The 21,474-nt window shown below is 36.8% G+C and overlaps 1 protein-coding gene across 1 annotated transcript in view; it reads right to left on the bottom strand.

Moving 5' to 3' along the window:
• TUB (TUB bipartite transcription factor) overlaps window positions 1-21,474 on the bottom strand; it is a 69,777-nt gene that overhangs the window by 5,486 nt on the left and 42,817 nt on the right. Inside the window, exons 5-10 of the mRNA XM_032209546.1 lie at window positions 13,648-13,809; window positions 12,423-12,544; window positions 10,564-10,755; window positions 6,644-6,756; window positions 5,991-6,105; window positions 2,059-2,157 (exon numbers count right to left, since the gene is read on the bottom strand). Of these exons, the coding sequence (XP_032065437.1) occupies window positions 2,059-2,157; window positions 5,991-6,105; window positions 6,644-6,756; window positions 10,564-10,755; window positions 12,423-12,544; window positions 13,648-13,809 (803 nt within the window). The remainder of the gene's footprint in view (window positions 1-2,058; window positions 2,158-5,990; window positions 6,106-6,643; window positions 6,757-10,563; window positions 10,756-12,422; window positions 12,545-13,647; window positions 13,810-21,474) is intronic.

The raw sequence follows: 21,474 nt of genomic DNA, 5'->3' as shown, positions 1-21,474 counted from the left end.
TAACATGTAAAGACTCCTTGCAGCAGACAATGCTGAACATAATCGATTCACTTATATTACCAGTGTAACTAGGAGAAAAGAGCCTCTCCCTGCTCCTCACACTTAGATTGAAGATGCTAAGGACAGACTTATGCCCTCAGGCTTTCTTTGGCTTACAAAGCAAAAGCACACCAGCCTAAAGAGTGGAGGCGGGAGGGTGGGCAACAGGAGCCAAAGAAAAGGCAGAAATGAAAGAATAAACTTGTATTTTGCATTGTTTTCCTGGTTCAACTTTTAAAACGTGCAACTTTTTTTTAAAAGGCTGCACATATTGTGCTGTTTTTTTCTCCATTCTCGGCATTTCTGCCAGAAGGACACTGATTGTCTGTGTGAACATGTAACCCCAGTACTGTCTGCTGAAGAGCTTGTATGAACCTTGACACTGAGCAGGCGCTCAGAACACAACTTTTAGCAATCTTTTAGTACTATCTGCAGAAACCAAACACAGGGCTCTGCAAACAATTTCTAGCAAACCAAGTCCTGCTGTTGACAATGGCATGTTAAAAGTCAACATGCATAGGCCTAAATCCAATGAATATAAACCAATCAAATGATCTGTGGCCAATCTTACTAGTGCTAGTAACTACAAAGTAGCATATGTAGTAGTATTTGTGATATAGAAATGACTAATATCTTTCATAGATCTTCAGGTACACTAATTTGGGAAGCTACTGATTCCTGTAACTGCTTATACAATTTATAGAAATGAATTTCCAGAGGTCTCATCACCCCCTGGCATTTTTTCTAGTTTATGATAAGTGTTATTTTTCATCTTCTCTCTCTTTTCCCTAGCTTAACAGATTTTTTAGACATAATAATGCTTATTTTAGACATAACAATGCTAACAATTGTTGTTAGTAGCAGTCAGAGTAGTAGTAAATGGCTCTCTCTATTTTTCCCACTGAGTTGAAGGAGGGTCATTATGACAAAGTTAGCAAATCCCTAACTTCAGAACAACCAGTTCAGGAACAAATGGAAACTAAAACTCCAAAGACCTGCCAGGCTCATTTTAACACATTAACTGGGAATTAAAAACTCAATCTGTAGCGATTTTCAGTTATCTAGGTCATGGTTGTCCCAAAGGTGTTTTTTCAGGATGCAACTGGACTTTCTTGGTTTTTCTTTGACCACAGGAACCAGGAGCACTACTCAGGTGACTCTGAGGACACAGATAAACCTCCAAGTGCTTCAATGACCATCTAAAAGGATGGACCCTCTAAAAGGATGCAAATGACCACTTGTCTGCAAGGAATATAAATCCTTCCATCCCCCACTATCCTGTCAGAACTGAAGAAGTTTATTGGAGAAATATCTTTAATGAAAAAACAAGAATGAGCAGTTGCCTCCTGAGAAACACCTTTGGGAAAAACCCAATCTATCTCACAGAGTGACTATGGAGAAATCATTAGGCTTCTTTCACTTCCTGGAGGAATGACAGAACATAAATCTAATTAATAACAAATCCAAGCAAAGCAGAGGGGGTGAATTTTGTATGTTCAAGAAACATTTTTTTCAGATTAAAACAACATTAAAAGAAAAACCCTGTTCTCTCCCATTGCAAAGACTATAAATTACGCCAGAATCTGGGGTAGTGTAATAGCATCTGCCCATTCTCTGCATTCAATCCCTTTTTTTTCCTATTGTCTGAATTTGTCCTCAGGGACTATGAAAATATTTGTAAATGAATTCTGGGCATACCTGCTTCCTCACCTATGAAGAAGGAAATTAAAAACCAATGTCCCCCAGGGCTGACATGTAATAATAGCAGTAGACTTATATACCGCTTCATAGGCCTTTCAGGCCTCTCTAAGCGGTTTACAGAGAGTCAGCATATTGCCCCCAACAATCTGGGTCCTCATTTTACCCACCTCGGAAGGATGGAAGGCTGAGTCAACCCTGAGCCGGTGAGATTAGAACCGCTGACCTGCTGATCTAGCAGTAGCCTGCAGTGCTGCATATTGCATCCTTAAACTTGGCTGAGCTAGCTTATCGTAATTGGTATAATGGTGATTGACTTACATTCCGTGGTCTGATGGAAACTCTCTCATGATCCATATTCATTCCAGGTATGATGACACTCATTTTACGAGGCCCCTTAAATCCCAAAACGTTTGTTTCCTGTTTTAAGACAATAAAATAAATACTGAAAATACAATAGACCTTTATCTAAGAGGGAGGGAGGGAGGGAGGGAGGGAGGGAGGAAGGGAGGGAGGAAGGAAGGAAGGAAGGAAGGAAGGAAGGAAGGAAGGAAGGAAGGAAGGAAGGAAGGAAGGAAAAACATAAATAGGCACAGAATTTGGTACTGGCTACACTTTAGTTGTGTGATTAATTATTAATTTTTAACAGTAGCAATATCAACAACATAATTTAGCACTTTAAACGTTTATATACCATACATTTTAAAGCATTGTTCCTCAGCTTGATGCTCTCTAAGGAGGTCACATGAGCGTTCTGGAAATTAAAATCCAAAACATTTGAAGGGGGGGGGGCTTTATATTGCATCCATCTATCAGCCAGAGTTGAGAAATTGTGGATGTCTACATACTGATGCTGTAAGAGAAAGATGGGCTCAGACCTTAGCCACCTAATTTTATATCATAGAACAGCACCCATATTGAAAAATATGTGACAAAATAAGAGGGGAGAGATGTAGGAGAAGGAGTCATGTTTCTTTCTTCATTTACTACTGAGTGTAGTAAAGGAGTCTAGGCAGGGTACAGCTTATTGCTTATCTGATTTGAATGTGTCAGGGCTGCAAAATCCATCTGCTTATTTTTATTATTATACTCTTTTCAACAAAAAAATTAAAGGCAGTGTAGCCAGTTGGTTAATCGTGAGCTGAGCTCCAAATAACAGTTTTATGAAACTGATCCGTATTTAAACGGCCAAGAGATCAACAACAGATGGTTTCTCCTTCCAAATGCAATTGTATTTTCTAATAATCTATTTAGAATTTCTCTGCCACTGCAGTTATAACAGTGACCATTAGGTGCCGTGGCAGCTGTAATAATGACCAACAGCACCAAGAAAATGAAAGCAAAATCACGGCTTATTTTGCTTTTACTTAAAAAACATTATGAAAAGTCTCTGCCTCTAGGATTTAATCAACAATTCAACCCTTACAATAGAACAGTTTGTAAAGATGGGATTGGAAACTTTCTATAAGAATAGCAAAACTTTTTTATTAAAATGCATAATGCAGTTTTTCTTACTACCAGTGCTATTATAGTACCATCTTTTAAAAAGAATATTGGAATTTATTGTCTTTGTGTGGGCGAAAGCAAACTGCTTGAAAAAAAAGCTGTGCGTCCTTCCTCCTTTCCCTCATATTTGAGCCTTCCCACCGGCATCAGCATGGCAGTGTTGCCAAAAAAAGCTGCAACCTTGACACAGGTGTGAGAGGAGATATGCGTTCTGAAGCCACCAGCAAACCAAGTACAGCAGCCAAATGAAAGGACTGTTTTTCCTTTAGAAGAAGTGAATGGTTCAAAAGCAGAGGGGATTGTGGGGGGGGGGGTGGCATACAGGTCCAGCAACACAAAGCACAGTGTAAAAAAGATGCAACAGCCCTACATGCTGGCCAGTAAAAGAAGAGGAAATCTCAGAGAAAAGGGACTTAAGACAGAACAGGCTTAAGAAAGAAACATTGATGCATGCTAGTAATACTATAGAGCATAATATATAGATAAAAAGTCCATAGTACAGTATATTCAATAGTAATAGTATAGAATACAGTAGTTGCCTTGATAATAATTATAATTGTAATACCAGTAGTAATAAGACAGAATATAGAAACTTACACACATCACTTTTGTATGTTTTGCAAAATAAAACATCTCATCAACTCTTCTAGGGAGAGAGAGAAAAACCACGCCCAGGGCCTTGTGCTTTTCTGTTTTTCTTGAACCTGGGTTACTCCAACTGAGCATGGTTTAAATAAAAATTCATGACAAAGTTTTTCTTCAATGTACACAGTAATATTTTTAGAAACCTTCCTGATATCAACAAATCCTAAAATACGTGACCTAAAAAGTATGTGAGTTGCTTTATTTTGGTAGTTATTCATTTCTATTACTCTTCATTGGATTGTCCTAAATAATTTGAGGAAAAGGAAATATCTTAAACTGCCTTAAAGGACTATCTGTAGCAAAGAATCCTACTTTTCTTTTAGCCTTTACCAGACTGGAAATGGAGGATGTGGTTTATTTTATTTGCTTCCTTCATTTTCCTCTCACAGCAACTCTATGAGGTAGTTTGCCTTAAACTTAGAGAGAGTGACTGGCTGAAATTCACCTTGTGAGTTTTGTAGTGGAAGATGGGTCTTGAATCTTGAGTTTCCATACTGTAATCTTGAATCATTCTAGAGTTAATTTGGCATCTTTGCCATTATATTAGAACATACTTCAGGCATTTTAAAGAATAAAGAAGGTGATCTATTATGTCAGGAATGCTTCCCGCTGGCTTCTAAAGTCAACATAAACGCTAAATTTTATTTTAAGAAAATGTTATTTAAAACATTTCTGGACTTTGCAAAACTGAGCAAAGTAGATAATAATTTGCAAAACTATGCTGGCTCAGGACATCTAGCTCTTCCTCCATTATCAAGAACAAGCTTAGTCACTTCTCCTGTTCCTCAAGTTAACAAGAAATGTATGAAGACCCCAGCCTAGCAAATTAAAAAATAGAGTGTTAAACTCAAGTTTTCTTATTCAGATGTTTGTTCTAATTACTTCTCCTTTTCAAGAAATATGGTTAAAGAAGATTTTGTAAGAATTTTATTGACAGGGACTTTCCCTAGAATGTATTTTAATTCTTTTTATATCTTAATGATTACATGCATCTAAAACATCAGTAAATCATTCCTGCTTCAGGGAAACCCACAGCTTCAACGCAAAAAGCCACTCCAGGGTAGAAAATTCTGGGAATGTTTGTTGTAGTCAGATGACTCATCCAGTTACCTTCATGAATTAATGGGTATATTTACCATTTTTAATTATGCTGGACTTAAAACCAGTATTAATGCATCCAATTCATTCCATTTTACAAATGGTGACCTCAAAGGTAACTCCACAAATAATACTAAGAACCCCTTGTTGAACAATGCCAAGCCCATGTAGCTGAAGGAAAAAGCATTCTCCTCCTTCAGCTGCAGTGACAGAACGGTTAATTTCACAGTATTTCTTAGCCTTTTATTCATTGCTTTGACTAAAATAGAACTATGCTTCATACAATGTCATGTCAAATAGCATCATCATGCTGCCAGGCTAATATAGGAAGCAAGTAGATGCTTAATCTGTTTTTTATTCATGGTAGTACTCATGGTCTGTGTTCCTGGAAATGAGAGCAGCAGAAGGAGCTATATATCATATTAAATATTATCTGGCTCAGGAATAAACCAATTGGATCAACCAATTGCTTTCCCCCAGTAATTCCAAGTTGAAGCTGAACGTTTTCCAAGATATCCTTCATCCTGAATAGAAATAATTCCTTTATTATTGCACAGTGTCCTTGAGCATCCTCTTATTTTGTAAAAATGGTTGTTCTACGGCCTCTTTTTAAAAGAAATTATATTTTGTTCTTTCACTGGAAAAGTACGTAGAGTAGCATAAGGATAAATAAGGGCAATTCGTATCCATAGTATAAAAAACATAACAGGAAAAAAATGAAAGTTGGAAATTAAAAATGAGAATAATAACGGAATGCCATTTTATAATACTAGATAAATCTTATAATGTCCAATTCTAATGCAAAGACTAAGCTGTTATGGTACTAATATATAAGTGTGAAATTGTAAACACCTGATGCAAAGAGCATTTGTATGCAGTAACTATACTTTACATAGAGTCCACGTAGTAGGTATTCTGGAATTATAAACATGAAGTTATTTTAGTACTCAATCCAACAATTGTTATTTATTGTAATTTGCTTTTTTGCATAGGGAAATACTTACATAGCAAATAGCAGCTAACTCCTGGCGTAGATTACTTGCCTCCAAACTCGATGTTGTTTTCACTGGGTTAACTCCATTATCGTAAACTGTAAATTTAGTCCCCATGAGATTTGACCTATTATTGAAGTAAAACAGTAATCACGGTCCACTACTAAATATGGTACTTTATTTATTATCATGAAAGCTAGAATTGTGTTTCCCCTAAACCAGGAGTGGGGAACTATGACCCTTTTATGACTTGTGGACTTTCAACTTCCAGAATTCCTGAGTCAGTCATGCTGGCTTAGGAATTCTGGGAGTTGAAGTACACAAGTCACAAAGGAGCAATAGTTCCCCACCTCTTCCCTAAATCTCTTTTTGACATTAAATGTATCCATTTTTTAAATTATTAGGTATTGTATAACAAGAGTATGGAATAGAACTGGGAAAATCCAAGTCTGCAGAACCCTTGATGTTCTCTGAGCTTGGTTATTTGCTTGCAGACGTTTTGTTACCCAACTAGGCAATATCATCAGTGCTAGTGAGTATGGAGCTTATTTCCCTTTTACCTACATATAGAGACTATGAAAATCTACAAACATATAGAGGTTTGAATTGCTTTAAATCTCAAACCATTTCACACTTAAGCATACATTTTAAAAGTAGATATTTACCTTAATTTTCCAATGAAACTCTCTCCTCCTCGTGACAGGTCTGTTGGGTCAATGGAGATGAGGTAATTTGAGGTTTTGCTCTTTTTCCGTTTCCTTCCAGCTAATAAAAATACCTAAAACATATATATAAATATATGTATATATAAATATATTTTAAAAAGTCAAAATTCTAAGCAGAATCTGGTGGAACCATTGAAAAAAGAAATCATAAGGATTTTTTCTTGACAATAAGAATAATTAAAGAAAATGAAAATTAGCAAAAATGGGTTGAAAAAGTCAATAGAGAATTTTACTTGCTTGGACCCATTAGTGATGGTTTAAATAATTAACCTGGAACATTTTATTAAAAATTTACATTCTGTTTAAATAGTGTCCTTTTAATGAAAGGAAAACATTTTCTAGTTCAGATCAGAATGCACAATCCTGCTGTAAATAATTTGAAGAATCCAAACATGGAATTATCTTAGAACAAAGTAGACTTTAAACGGTGTATTTAAAGCATTGTTTATTCTCATTTACTCCTTTTTCCCAAGGAGTTTCAATTTATCAACCACTTGACATTATATCTATACAACATAAACAGCGTGATATTCACCAGGCAAGCAATGAGGGATAATTTTCAAACTTATCTTCCAAAACATTTGCAGCACTGAATCTACATCTGTATTTCTTTCTCATGGAATGTAAGATGAACCCCCACTCACCTATCAATTTGTAGGTAATAATTTGCCAGAGGGGAGTGGACATACCTTCCAGTTGGGCAAATACAGAACTGTGGAGGTAGCCTTCAAGAATCTAACTATCAACTGCAATGCATGACGCAACATTTTTTAGATTTTTTAAAATTCATTTTCAGCTTTACACTGGACTCAAATGGATGGATTTGCAATGTACCAATTCACAATGCAGTTTCAGTCTGTATATCAAAGCACACTAAAAGAAGAAAGAGGTGCTTAACGACAGAGTGCATGCTTTGCATGCATAAAGTTCCAAGTTTGGTTCCCGTTGGGATAGACACAACAAATAAATATCCCAACAGAAATGCAGCTATTGCCTCTGAAAATAACTGTTCTGTTTATTGCTTGGGGAGTTGTCATAACATGAATTTTCCATGCAAATTGGTTAAATGACGCATTACCAGTTTCAGACTATCTAGAAATGATGCTCAAATGGTAATGGATAAATGCACTCTATATTGTAACCATATTTGAAACAAAAAAGACCATCTCTATAATGGAAGGGGTACCTCTAGCAATGATTTCCATTCAATCATAATATAACCTATGCCAGCCTTGCAATGTAGTCCAGGAGAATGGCTTATCCAGAATACTTAACTCTCACTTTATTGTAAAGTTACATTAAAAGAATCTTGCAAGTTTGAAAATGCATCCCCCCCTTTACAGTCCCATAAATTAGGAAGGGTCCCTTCTAACTCTTCTACTCCATTCCTTCTGTGGTCTCAGCTGTCTCTTGTCTGACAATTGTCTAGTCTGAGGCCTTTCCTCCTGTCTCCCAAAGGCATTCTCACAGACCATTACACCTATAAACCAATTCCATCTAACTCTATAGGGCAAGAAAAGGGGAAGTTGATTAATGAAACCTCTGAACAAGAACAATTTGACATTAAATAGCAAAGGAGTACTTTACATGGTACATTAAGGTGGCGCAGTGGTTAAAAGCAGCACTGCAGGCTACTGCTAGATCAGCAGGTCAGCGGTTCAAATCTCACCGGCTCAGGGTTGACTCAGCCTTCCATCCTTCCGAGGTGGGTAAAATGAGGACCCAGATTGTTGGGGGCAATATGCTGACTCTCTGTAAACCGCTTAGAGAGGCCTGAAAGGCCTATGAAGCGGTATATAAGTCTACTGCTATTGCTATATATTGCTATTATGAAGCTGGATTTGCTTGTTGGAGAATGAAAATATATACTACAGATCCCCTGTGATGAAATTTGTCAGGAAATAGGAACTCTAACATACTTAGACCTTTAGGAATATTAAGTAAGTATAGTAAGTAAATACCATGGTGTTACAATTTTATTTTATTTGTTTGTGCCCAAGGCAAGCACCGGATTTACTTCAAAATTTATCTTTTTTCTGAAGCCTAGTTAGATGCTACCTGTTACCCTCTGATTATTTTTCCTCTTTTGCAACTTCTTTTCTTTTAGCCAAATATCCATCTATGTTCATATCTTTGTATTTTCTTTAAAAAACCTACTTTTTAAAACAGATATTCTTGTTGTGTGGTTTATAGCTCTTCTAGCTAGAATGCAATCTGGTAATAGGCCAGGTGAAGCTTAGGCCTCTCCAAATTAATTACTGGGCCTTGGACTTAAGATGCCTGGTTTTTAGCAAAGTAGCAGAAAAAGCTGACAGTGTGTTCCTTCTTTTGCTCTTATTCTAGTTCTGTCTATTGCAGGAATTTACTCAATTATCCTAGACAGGAGGCCATTTAACTAACCCATTTGAAAATTTCTAGCAGAAGGGAGTCTACCATTAATTCTAGCAGACTCTTCTGGTGTTTAATAACTTATTGTCATGAAATTTTTTTGATATTCAGCTTCAATTTACTTTTTCTCAATTAGTTGGTCCTTTTTCTGCTCTTAGAATCCACAAAGTTCACATTCTTCTGTATAATGGCCTTTTATATATTTCCAAATTGTTAGTGTCATTATCTTTCCTTTCTTTAACCCCCACCCCTGCCTTGGACTTCTGACCTTTTGTCATTCTAGTAGCATTTCTCTGAACTCATTCCAACTTAGAAACAGACACAATATTTCAAATGCAAACAGCATAAAATACAGTCACACCATCTTCCATGATCTGGATGCAATGATTATACAAATGCTGTCCAAGATTGCACTACCTTTCTTAGCAGCTGCTTACTCTTGTACAAATGATACTATTTTGAGATCCTTTTAGCATATCTGCTACTAAGTCAGGTTCCTCAACCTTATATGTACACATTTTATTTTTCCGACTCAGATGCAGGTAGGCTTACATTTGTCATGGCTGAACATTCTCCTGTTCAAGCCTCCTGAGGTCATTTCTTCCATTCCATGTAGGTAATTAGCGTATTCTTCTGCTAAAATTACAAGCATAGCATCTGCCTGGTAAATCACTATCACTGCTCCCTCTTCACTCTTCACCCCTGCTCCACTATCCAGCATCTGAAGTTAACTTGTTCCTCTCCTTGCTAAAGAGCCATGGAAAACTCCCTTATTCTTGTCTGCTCTTCTGTTTGCAAGTTTCCAACTCTATCTCCTTATTCTAAAGAGTTTGTCATAGGGGCTGGAAAAATTCATGGAAGACGGGACTTTCAGAGGCTATTACTTATGAAGTTCAATGTTAGCTGTATGTCAGGAGCAGCCTGCCAACCAGCTACAGGACAACAACAGGGGATGTGGTGGGGGAGTGTATGTGAACACTCCAGGAACATCTGATTGGTTATTGCAACAAGTGAAATGCTCTAAGATAGACTTTGCCCAAACCTTCAGGGAAGTTCTTATTGTTGAGACTGAGTGTTGTGGAAGTTCAGTAATTGAATGGCTGATATGTGATAAACGATTCAGTACTTACACTGTAATCATGAAGAATGTATGATACAGGGGAAGCTCATATTCCAGTTCTGCAGTGAAATCTTTTCATAAACAATTTCGACTTAATTTAATGGGGACTTACAACAAAAAATAGACTGTAGTCTAAAGCATGTCCATATAGTTTTATTTTTTCTCAGATATTCTTTCTGCTTTTCAGGACATGCTTCATTTTCATCTATATTTTCCCATCATTATAAATACTTCTGACAGGGATACAACCTTCCCCTCCCATTTAAAAACACTTATAATAATACAAGTTCTAGGTTCTGTGTGCTTTCTATACTGTTACTTTTTTGACAGCCAAGAAAATATGCTTAATGACCTTTTTACCATCCTCCCTTTCTAGGTGGAGGTAATAGGTAGGGTACATTCCACGGTCCATTCCCTTCTTGTCTCTTGTGATTCGGCATTTGACAGTAACTCCCTGAGGAGCAGGTCTCACAGCAAACTCCTCCAAATCATCCACATTTATTACAGGGTTATTGGTTGAAGGGCTGGGCCCTGATGCTGTTTCCTAGAAGAGTAAGAAAAGTTACCTCACTTTAAAATACACAGAGATTAATGTGGAGATAAATCTCAATGGAAATTTGGTACTATAGAGGTAACAATAAAAAACCCAGAACATACATGTATTCTGGACAGTTCACTTTCCACACAAAAGACGACTTGGGAAAATGTAATGCAGTGGAACAAAACTGGATGTGATCTGGAAAGATGTACTGAATGTGCCTTGAAGAAGAAGCGCCTTGTGTTGCTTTTCAGCCTACTGATTGTCTCTTATCTAGCTTCTTCAGCTATTGTAAACATCACATGATGCAGTGCATAAATGGAATGCAGTAAAGCAGCACAAGAGCAGCCTGCTTCTCTTTGATCCTGGAATCAAGAGAGGGGTATTGTTTTGCAAACAATGTTTCCAGGAAATGCTTCACTCAAACCTTTGCTGGAGCAAAGAACACACTTTGAAAATTTAACAAAGTCTTGCTGGAAGATTTAAGGATGACAACCAGCTTAGAAGAATTTTAATAGGTTTTAGTTGGTGTTAGGCCTGCAGCCTAGCATAGCACCACTTAGCTGGTAGCAGCTTAATGGACTCAAAACAAACCTGAAGAAATGGAATATTTGTAAAAAATAAATAAAAAAATAGCCAACAGTATATTAAATTCTCCGTTAACTGTGATTAATGTCTGGTTATTTATATATAAGATAAAATATGGTATTTGGTAAAACATTTCATCACCAATATTTATTTATAATTAATATATTTATTACATTTAAATGCTTCCCATCTCACCACTGTTTTCTACTTTCCAGACTAGTTATCAAAACCATGGATCTTGTTGGAAGTAAATTTAGGAATTTTGTAGGCAACAGATCAATACTATAATTAACTTCACGGGATAGGGACGCTGCAGTGAGAGTAAAAGGGAGGAGCTACACTGACTTTCTAAACTTTAGAAGGTAGTCAGGGAGCCTCCTCTATATTTAAGTTTCAATGCTAAAACTTTCCATTTTATATGCTATATTTTTTTCTAAAAGTATTCTTCATTGGCAATGCCAGTTCCACCAATCATCCACCCTTCACATAATGCTATCAGATTCTGTTGTTAAATTTTTACCCTTTTATAAACAACTTTATTCAGCTTTATGTACATGAAAGAATTAATAGACTAAATTGCAAAAAAAAATGTGTGTGGAAGCAATTTCTTGTTCCATCTTCACAACCATGGAATATCACACCATAAATGTGGTGCTACTGTTGCATCCAAAAAGTGAAAAGGGGAAATAAAATAAGAAATGGTTCTATACTTTAGCAAGGAGCTCAGGACAGACATTAAATCTGGGTTAGGGTTAGGGTTAGGGTTAGAGAAATGTTATGAAGAATCCATACAGGCAAGATAAGTCTACATTACATTAAATGTCCTGGTTAGGTAATTCTGAGTAGCGGTGAGATTTTCTTAGTTTTATCACTGGCATTCCGCGCATGTGCTTTCCTCATGCATGCTGCGTGCACGCATGTGTGCAGTGTTGAAAACAAGGCTACATAGGAAGTTTTGGAGCCGGGGCAGGTGTGTGGGCCCACTTGCAGTTTGCCACTACCAGTTCAGATGAACTGGTCTAAACCGGCTAAATACCACCTCTGATTCTGAGGTATTTTTAAGTCCACCACATCAGAGCACTCACCTTATTTGATTTCTTGCTTGTTGCAGAACCTGGTCGGGTATTACTATTTAACTGTGAGGAACTTGAGCTATCTTCATCCTCCTCATCCTCCTCTTCATCAAAATTCATGCTACTTGAAATGCCTAAGACACAATCATTATATTTAAAGACATTATAACTACTGCATAATCAAACTGCTTGCTCTCAGAACATGCATTTTATTTACTATATCAGAGCCTCTCATCTCTTTTGAAGTGCTAGAAAAAGCACACCTTTGATTGCACCTATTTATGCTTCTCTTATTAGTGCAGTGTAGCAGTTATCTATCAATGTGATGCTTTTAAGAACTTGCAAGATCTACTAATGTCTGCTCATATTCATATTCTTACAATATTAACAACAACATTGACATTATTTAAGAAGTGGGACTTTGGTAGAATGTATCAAAATGTTATTTGTTCTTTCAACTTGATTCATTGAAAAAGAAATGAAATCCAAAGAGCAGAGTATTTCCTAAGAATTAATGCTGCTAGCAATACATTTTGGAAAGAATATTTCCTACCCACTTAATTTATCTACCAAATTACAACCAGAGTTACTAGAAGCTTCATGGAGAAATAACAAAGATTAGTTAATGGCAAACTTTCATGTTACCAGAAAACATTTTAAGCAGATAAATTCAATTCAGGACCAACAACTGTAGGACATACAAAATATCTGCCAGATATTTTTCTAATTTCCTTCTGTTGTTTATTAGATGGTATGTAGAGAGGCACTGACATTGGAGGAATCAGATATATTTCAAATATCAGTTGGAGAGGAACTAATTGGCTACCAAACATGACTATCTGCTATATTTTATAAAATTTGCTTACTGCTAGTAGCATAACCCTGGATTCAATTTAATTCCTATTTGATGCATTTGATTATCTTAGAATGCAGTACAAACCATTAGCATTTTTTGTATGGAGGAACAGGTAAGCATATAATGAAACTTTTGGTTTATAGACTTCATAATTTACTAGTCCTAAGTAACATCTATCCACAAAGTATATGAATTCCAATCTTTCTTTGTTATCTGACAAGTCTATAAGGATACATACTGGTGTGTGTGTGTGTGTGTGTGTGTGTGTTGATAATGATGACATAAAAAAGCTTAGGTCTACTTTTGCTCTTCCCTCCTCATATCCTGCAAACACCATGATGAAAAAGCCAAAAATATTTGAATATTTCAGTGAGTTCTTACCTTTTTTCTGCATTGTTACTCTAAGGTCTTGTTTGCCTTGTTGGCTAGTAGCTAACACCTCTCCATCATCCTCATCATGGCAAGATTCCCCAACAGTAAGAATTTGAACTTGGCTCCTTGCTATCTGTACTTCATCTTGAAAAGCAGCTGGACCATCAATGCCTACAACCAAGAATTGCATCAATGTCATATGAAATACATACATACATACATACATACATACATACATACATACATACATATATTTTAACAACAGGTTATCTAAGAAGTCACATCTTTCTTCAATTATATTTGAAAATAGCTTTTAAAGGAAATCTGTAATCAATTCAGGTAAGTTTGATTATTGAACTGATTAGAAGTATAAACAGTAAAATAATTGTTGTATATATATATATATATATATATATATATATATATATATATATATATATATATATATATAATTTGGAAAGAGGGAAGTATATTTTGAAATAATTAATAAATATTTTGAATCTTTAATAAAACAGCTTATATACTTCTCATTCCAATGAAAGAGAAATTGCAAATCCTAATGTATAATTGATCATGGTTTTTTAATTTTAATATGTTAACATTTTTTCCTGCAAAAAGGTACTAAAGATGGGTAAATATTAGCGCATTTCCTAATTTTAATTTGTTTCCTTTCCTTTATTTTTTTTTACTAGGGCACTAAATTCATCCTCACATAAATTGCACAATAAAAATTTAAAGTGCCAGATTATGTATACACTCTTTTAGATTTGTTCAACCATTAACTGGCATCATTGGTATCAACACCTACAAATTAAATTCTCACAAAGCTAGAATGTTTTTACGAAGTTTTCATGAGGTTACTTTTCTGGAAGTTAATGACAAAATCTGAAATACTGTGGGACACTATAAGCATTGTACTTGTACCAAAATCATCATTACGTGACCACAACCACAGATGCTACAATAGCCACAACTTCAACTTGAGGAAAGCCCATCCCACATTCTTAACATAAGCCTTTCAGAGTAATATAAATTCAATTTGAATGGACATAAGAGTTACTGAAGGTATTATAACAAGAAACAAGCAGAAAATGTTATTAATAAAATGATAAAATCGAGCAAAATAAACTGAGGTTAAAACTAATGAGAGAAGCAAGTGAATATTTTTGGAACAAACCAGAAACAAAAAGAGGTGGGTGGTGGTGTTTTTTTTTTGAAAGGCTATCCCTGTAAAGATGGAAAAACAGAGCAAAGTTCTTTTATAAGGTGGTAATTATCCAGATAAGCACTAGATGGCAACAAAACTCCAGCCCATTTATTTAGAAGTTTCAGAATTATTTGTTAGTTAAGATTTTTAGTCTACTTTTCCTTCAGGAATGTGGTGCATATAGCACTCTATTTTTTAAAAAAAACAATCCTCATAACTGCTGTGCAAACTAAACTGGACTAAAATCATCTCAGAGCTTCCATCTGAGGGTGGACTTGAATCTGTGTCTCCACGGTCCTTCTGTATTATTTTATCTACAGAACCACAACTTGAAAAAGAGAGCCAAGGCTCTAAATGATATGAAGAGCAGAACAGACCAACAATTCAATTTCATAAATGTTAAGCTGCAAGAAAAAGAAATGTCCAGAAAAAAGCAGAACTATAAAAATCCCAAAATAGTTTCTTGGAGATGCTAAACTATTGTTAGAAACAGAATAAATACTGTAAAACAAATTTGTTATTAAAACTGCATTATGAAATTTTTTTACCACACATGCACTTGTATTCCTTTAGTTTAGGCTCCTCTTCCAATTAAAACAAAAGTGAACTTGTGTAAGCAGTTTTGGTTCAGCCCTACTGCATACATAATTGCAGAAAAAACAAACTACTTTCGGAGGATGTAGAGCCGGCTGCTGCTCTTTTCCTTGGAATATTTAATATACTCAAAAGCCTAGTGTCTCCACCATGGTGACATCTGCACATTAGAATTCTAAAGCATTACTATAAAAAAACTCAGCCCTACTGAAAGCTGGCTCTGTAATTCTTGAAGGAAAGGCTGGATTGCTTTAAAATAAGAATGATCAGAAAACAGCAGTTTAAAGACACCTTGTCTCTCTCTTTTTAAAATAAAATTTATTTTTGTGTACAGCTTACCAGAAAGTCACTTCATCAGTAATTCTTTGATCTAATTCATATCTCTTGATTTTCAAGTGACCCATATTTTAAAATTGTAGACAGCCAACAGGAGCATAGTATTTTCAATGACATGATTTCTATGAGAACATGATTTTAGATAACTGAGGATTGTGCTAGGAGGAGGTATTTTCTGGTGTATCATCTACTTGATTTCCATAGCATTCCACCAAAATCAGCACCTCGTAATGGAGGGATTACTGTAACTTAACAAAACAGAGCAGAACAACAGAGTCGGAAGGGACCTTGGAGGTATTCTAGTCCAACTCCCTGCTCAGGTGGGAAACCCTATACTCTGCTTGGCGAACCTAGGGAACGCATGCTAGAGGTGGCACACCATCGCCTCATGTCAGATCTCCATAGCATTTCTTTCATGAGCTTATGATTCCATGCAAACGATGAAACAGAAGCTCACAAAAGAAAAAGATCTTACCTCTTGCCATGGTGCCAGTGTTGGGATGCCCCACCTCCCGCTAGCCAGCTGGTCTGCAGGTCTCTGTTGCGCATGCGCACATGTCTGCGCACGGGCAAATTCATGTATTTCTGGGCAGGTACATTTACACATGCACACGTTTACACATGCACACGTTTGCGCATTTCCAGCCATGTCCACATTCACACATGCATACCTTTCAGTTTGGGCATGTGTGCGCACACAGTTTGGGCACTTGTTGTCTAAAAGGTTTGCTATCACTGCCCTATACCATTCCAGATAATGGTTATCCAGTGACTTCATAAAAACCTCCAGTACTGCACCACCCACAACTTCTGGAGGCAATTCCACTGATTACCGTATTTTTCTGAGTATAAGACACACCTTTTTTTCCTCAAAAAAGAGGCTGAAAATCTGGGTGCGTCTTATACATCGAAGACAGCATTTTTTGTCTCCCGAAGCCCCGTCCCTTCACCAAAATGGCTGTGCATATCCTTATGGAGGCTTTCACAGAGCTCCTGGGGAGGGCAGAAATGAGGGAAAAACTGGCCGGTTTCCCCCCCCCCCCCCGCCTCCAGCAGCCCTCTATAACCCTCCATAAGGTTATGCAGGCCTTTTAAAAAAAAACAGGCCCATTTTCATGAAAAACAGGCCATTTTTGGCAGGTTTGCAGAGTGCAAAAACTTTTTTTTCCCCTTTTGGAAAGCTTTTAAACTGATTGATGAGAATTGCGTTGATCAAGTGCTGTGCCAGCAGAAACAAAGTCTTAGATACTGCAGATCGTCAGCGATTTTTTTTCCAGCACATGAATAAATACACCTGGAAACATCTACCTACCTACCTACCTACCCTCTCTCTCTCTATCCCTTTATCTATCTACCTACCTAACTACTGTCTCTCTCTTCCTACCTACCTACTGTATTTCTCTCTCTTCCTCTCCCTCTCTATCCCTCTACCAACCTACTTTTTTTGTTTTAATTTGCCTCTTCAAAACCTTGGTGCATCTTATACTCCGGTGCGTCTTATACACCAAAAAATACGGTAATTGTTCTAACTTCTCCTTAGTTCTAGGTTTGTTGTCTCCTTGATTGGTTTCCATCCATTGCTTCTTGTCTTGCCTTTAGGTTTTTTAGAGAATAGATTGATCCCTTCTGGAAGCCCCTTAAATAATGGAACATTGCTATCATGTACCTTGTTTATTTTTATACAGTAGTGCTTTAAAAAGCACTACTGTGATCCAGGGAATTCTCAAATGTTAAGAGCTGGAGTCAAATACCAAGGAACTACATTCATTATACAACCTAATAAAATAGGTTTCTGCAATAGATAGGATTAGCCTGAGATTGTAAATCAATGCCTACAGATCTCCAAGCTGTTCCTTACACTCATTCCCACATTTTAAGGCTTATTTTGACTATTCCTATGTAGAATAAACTGCCATTTTTCTTCCCACTGATTAACTATTCTAACTATCCTCAGTTCTAAGTTGCTTCTCTCCTTGATTAGTTTCCACCCCTTGCTTCTTGTTTTATACTCAGGTGCCTTGGAGAATAGTTTGACTCCCTCTTCTTTGTGGCAGCCCCTGAGATATTGGAATACTGCTATCATGTCTCCCCTAGACCTTCTTTTCATTGAACTAGACATACCCAGTTCCTGCAACTGTATTTTAGAAATATAAATATTAGCTATTTACATATTTACATATTATTTGAATTTCATCCCTCCTTTATTATTGGGCAACTCAAGATGGCCTACATACCTAATACTGCTTCCTCCTCCTATTTTCCCCAAAACATCAATCTGGTGGGTGGTGGGCTGAGAGTGAGTGACTGGCCCAAAGTCACCCAGTTAGCTTTCATGCTTAAGGTCAGGGGTGGGTTCCAGCAAGCACTACTGCCGGTTTGCTCATGTGCGTTCTGCGCGCACGCTTGATGTGTGCTGCAAGGGCATGGGCAGTACAATTAAAATTGTTCTGTGCATGCGCAGAACTGAAAAACAAGATGGTGGTGCCTATGGTGCCACCCGGGGAACCAGTTTGGGGGCGGGGCATGCCTGGGTCACTGCCAGTTCCAGCGACCCAGGCCGCCAAACCACTACTGGTTCGATCGTACCGGTCCAAACTGATAGGAACCCACCACTGGTTAAAGTAGGTCTAGAACTCAGGCTCCTGATTTCGAGCCGAAAACATTAGGCACTATGATACATGGTGCTATATATTACTGTTATACATTATTATATATTGATACACTAGTACTATATAAACATACATTTAAATTAAATTATTATTAACAGCTGTTCATTTCATGCTTTTTACCCAATTTCATTTTTAAGCAGAATTCTGCCTTTTTTAATGCAAACTAGATATCAAAAATTAGCTTTTGAATATACTATTTTAAAATTAAATATCCCATTAATTTCTAATAAGGGCAGATATGTAGCTCATTGTTTAAAAAAGAAAAATCAACTGGTTTTAAATTTAATAGTCTATAGGCATCTTTGGACAGATCTGTAACTACAGTAAAAGAAAAAGTTGCATTGTAGAAGAACACCTGCAGTATTTGGCTCTGCCTCAATAAATTTATAAGAGGGTCTTTCATGAATGAAATTAAGAAAATCATTCAATGAACATTTTGTACAGTCTATAGAAAATAGAATTAGAAAATAGACCAGGACTTCAGCTAAAATGAATAGCCTTTACAAAGTCAGAAATCAAATGAATGTTTGTTAGCCAAGCATTGTATAATGTTATTTCTCTACATAACTTAAAAATTAATCAGAACACTTTGGATAAGAAGGTATGTTACCTATAATATCTATTTTAGGACATACCACTGAAGATAGTATTTTGCAAATCTGCATGCATCTTCAGAAAGAAATACATTTAACTGAGATTTGTAACTTCTTGTCCAAAATAATAAAACCAAAGGATGAGTTGAGTTAGTACAGATAACATAGCAGCATTGTGAGAATCTTGCCAAAACCAAGGCTGGTATTTGTCACATGGTTTGCATTTGTACAAGAGAATCAAAATCATAATGTGTGTTTTATCACAGTCACCATCACCCCTATTCCATCATCCCTGGGGGCGGGGGATGTATTCTTCTCAATCCAAATTATTTGCAATAGCAGAAGTGTGAGAATGGATTAATTCCAATATGGAAAGTAGTATGTCCAAAGAATTTAATACACACAGACTTCTGGTGAGAGCATGGAGCACTAGATGAAAGAATGGGGACAGCCTTTATGATGAGATTGATGGCCGGATGCTGGATCTCTCCAGAGAAAGGAGAGATCATAAGATTGCCCACATGTACTCCAGGCAGCTGCTTCTCATAAACAGCCTACTGGAACTTTCTGCAGTCAGCTTATGAATCAAGCAGCTGGAGGTCGGAGGATTCCACAGCTCACAGTTGTAATGCAGCCTATATGTATTCATAAAGCTTGACCATGCCTCGTTTCTTAATCCCTTTTGGAATTACTTTTTTTACTGCTTTTCAAATATTAAGAACTTTTGAAATGGTAAGTTTTTTTATTGCATTTTCTGTGTGTGTCGCCTTCTTAGCAAAATAAGTTTTAAATATGATTTAAGGATTTGGGAAAAAATTACTTTTAGGAATAAACAGCAAAAGGCTGTTTAAAATGTTGGTTTTGGAAAGTTAAAAATGAACTAAGGATCCAGATGGATTTGGATTTGAAATAAGTCTTTAAAATTAATTATAAGAATCCAGCCTTTGGAAAATTGCTGTTATTAGAATTCTGGGGGGGGGGGGGAGTGGAATGAGAGGATGGCATTTTGAAGGTTGGACACTAGAGGGAACTAGATGAAACTAAAGATTACAATTAGAGGAGAATACTTAAAGTTGACACTTCTCTTTATTGGTAACGTTGACTCATTAACACAGAATAGGACAAAATACTTTAACATTGGACATTTTGAAGGATATGTGTGAACAGTGAACTCATTGTATAAATAACATTACAGAAGATTGTATTGTATTGTATTGTATTTAATAGATTTATAGGCCGCCCAATCCCGGAAGACTCCGGGTGGCTTACAGAAAAGAAACAAATCTTAAAAATAAGAATTAAAAAAAAACCAGAGAAGATAGATTAAAACCTCATCATGTACCCAATCTGGTCGGGGCTGGACCTTAGTCATGAGGTCAACAGCCCCAGGCCTGCCGGAATAGCCAGGTTTTGGTAGCCTTCGGAAGGCCATGAGAGTGGGTAGGGTCCGGATCTCTGGGGGTAGTTCATTCCATAGGGTCGGAGCGGCTACAGAGAAGGCCCTCCTCCGGGGAGCCGTCAGCCGACATTGTCTGGCTGACAGCACCTGAAGAAGGCCCACCCTGTGTGATCTTATTGGCCACTGGGAGGTACGCGGCAGTAGGCGGTCTCGCAGGTATCCAGGTCCTAAGCCATGTAGGGCTTTAAAGGTAATGACCAGCACCTTGAATCGCGTTCGGAGACCAATAGGAAGCCAGTGCAGCTCACGGAGAATAGGTGTAACGTGGGTGTAACTTGGTATACCCAGTATCACTCGCGCCGCTGCGTTCTGGACTAGTTGTAGTCTCCGAACACTTTTCAGGGGCAGCCCCATGTAGAGCGCATTACAGTAGTCAAGTCTTGAGGTGGCGAGGGCGTGAGTGAGGAACAAACTCTGCCAGATAAAACTGAAATGGGAGTGAATACGGATTTAAAAGTGACAAAATACAAGAATGATATGGGAAAAGATGATACACTGAATAGACAAATGGAACCGGTTGATTTTTTAATTATTAAAAGGGACATACAAATAACAAGCCAGAATAGTGATTTGGATAACCTTTCTATACTGGAATTAGAAAAGAGACCTATTAAAATTTGAAAGGATTTTCTGAGAAGGGACAAAGAAAAAAATAAAGCCATATCAAATTCTAGGACATTATTTGGAAGGATTAAAAACCAGGATTGTTGAAAATATAAGGAATATAAACTTCCATTATTTGATCAAGGTTAAAATAGATTTGGAGCTGTCTCTGGTAACCTTTAATACACTTTTGCTGTTCAGGAATTAATGATGAGGTTTTAGGATTTTATTTATGGTTACAAGCTGAAATATGAGAAGAGATCATTTGTTGTATTTTAAGAGAAAGTGATAAATTACTAAAATTGTTTATACCTGTGATGAAAGGGGAAGTTACATCTATATATATTTCTTTTCAATTTTTCTTTCTATTCATTT

This window comes from Thamnophis elegans, chromosome 1 (assembly GCF_009769535.1).
Source record: "Thamnophis elegans isolate rThaEle1 chromosome 1, rThaEle1.pri, whole genome shotgun sequence".
NCBI classification, from domain to species: domain Eukaryota; kingdom Metazoa; phylum Chordata; class Lepidosauria; order Squamata; family Colubridae; genus Thamnophis; species Thamnophis elegans.
This window is presented reverse-complemented; position numbering and strand designations above follow the sequence as displayed.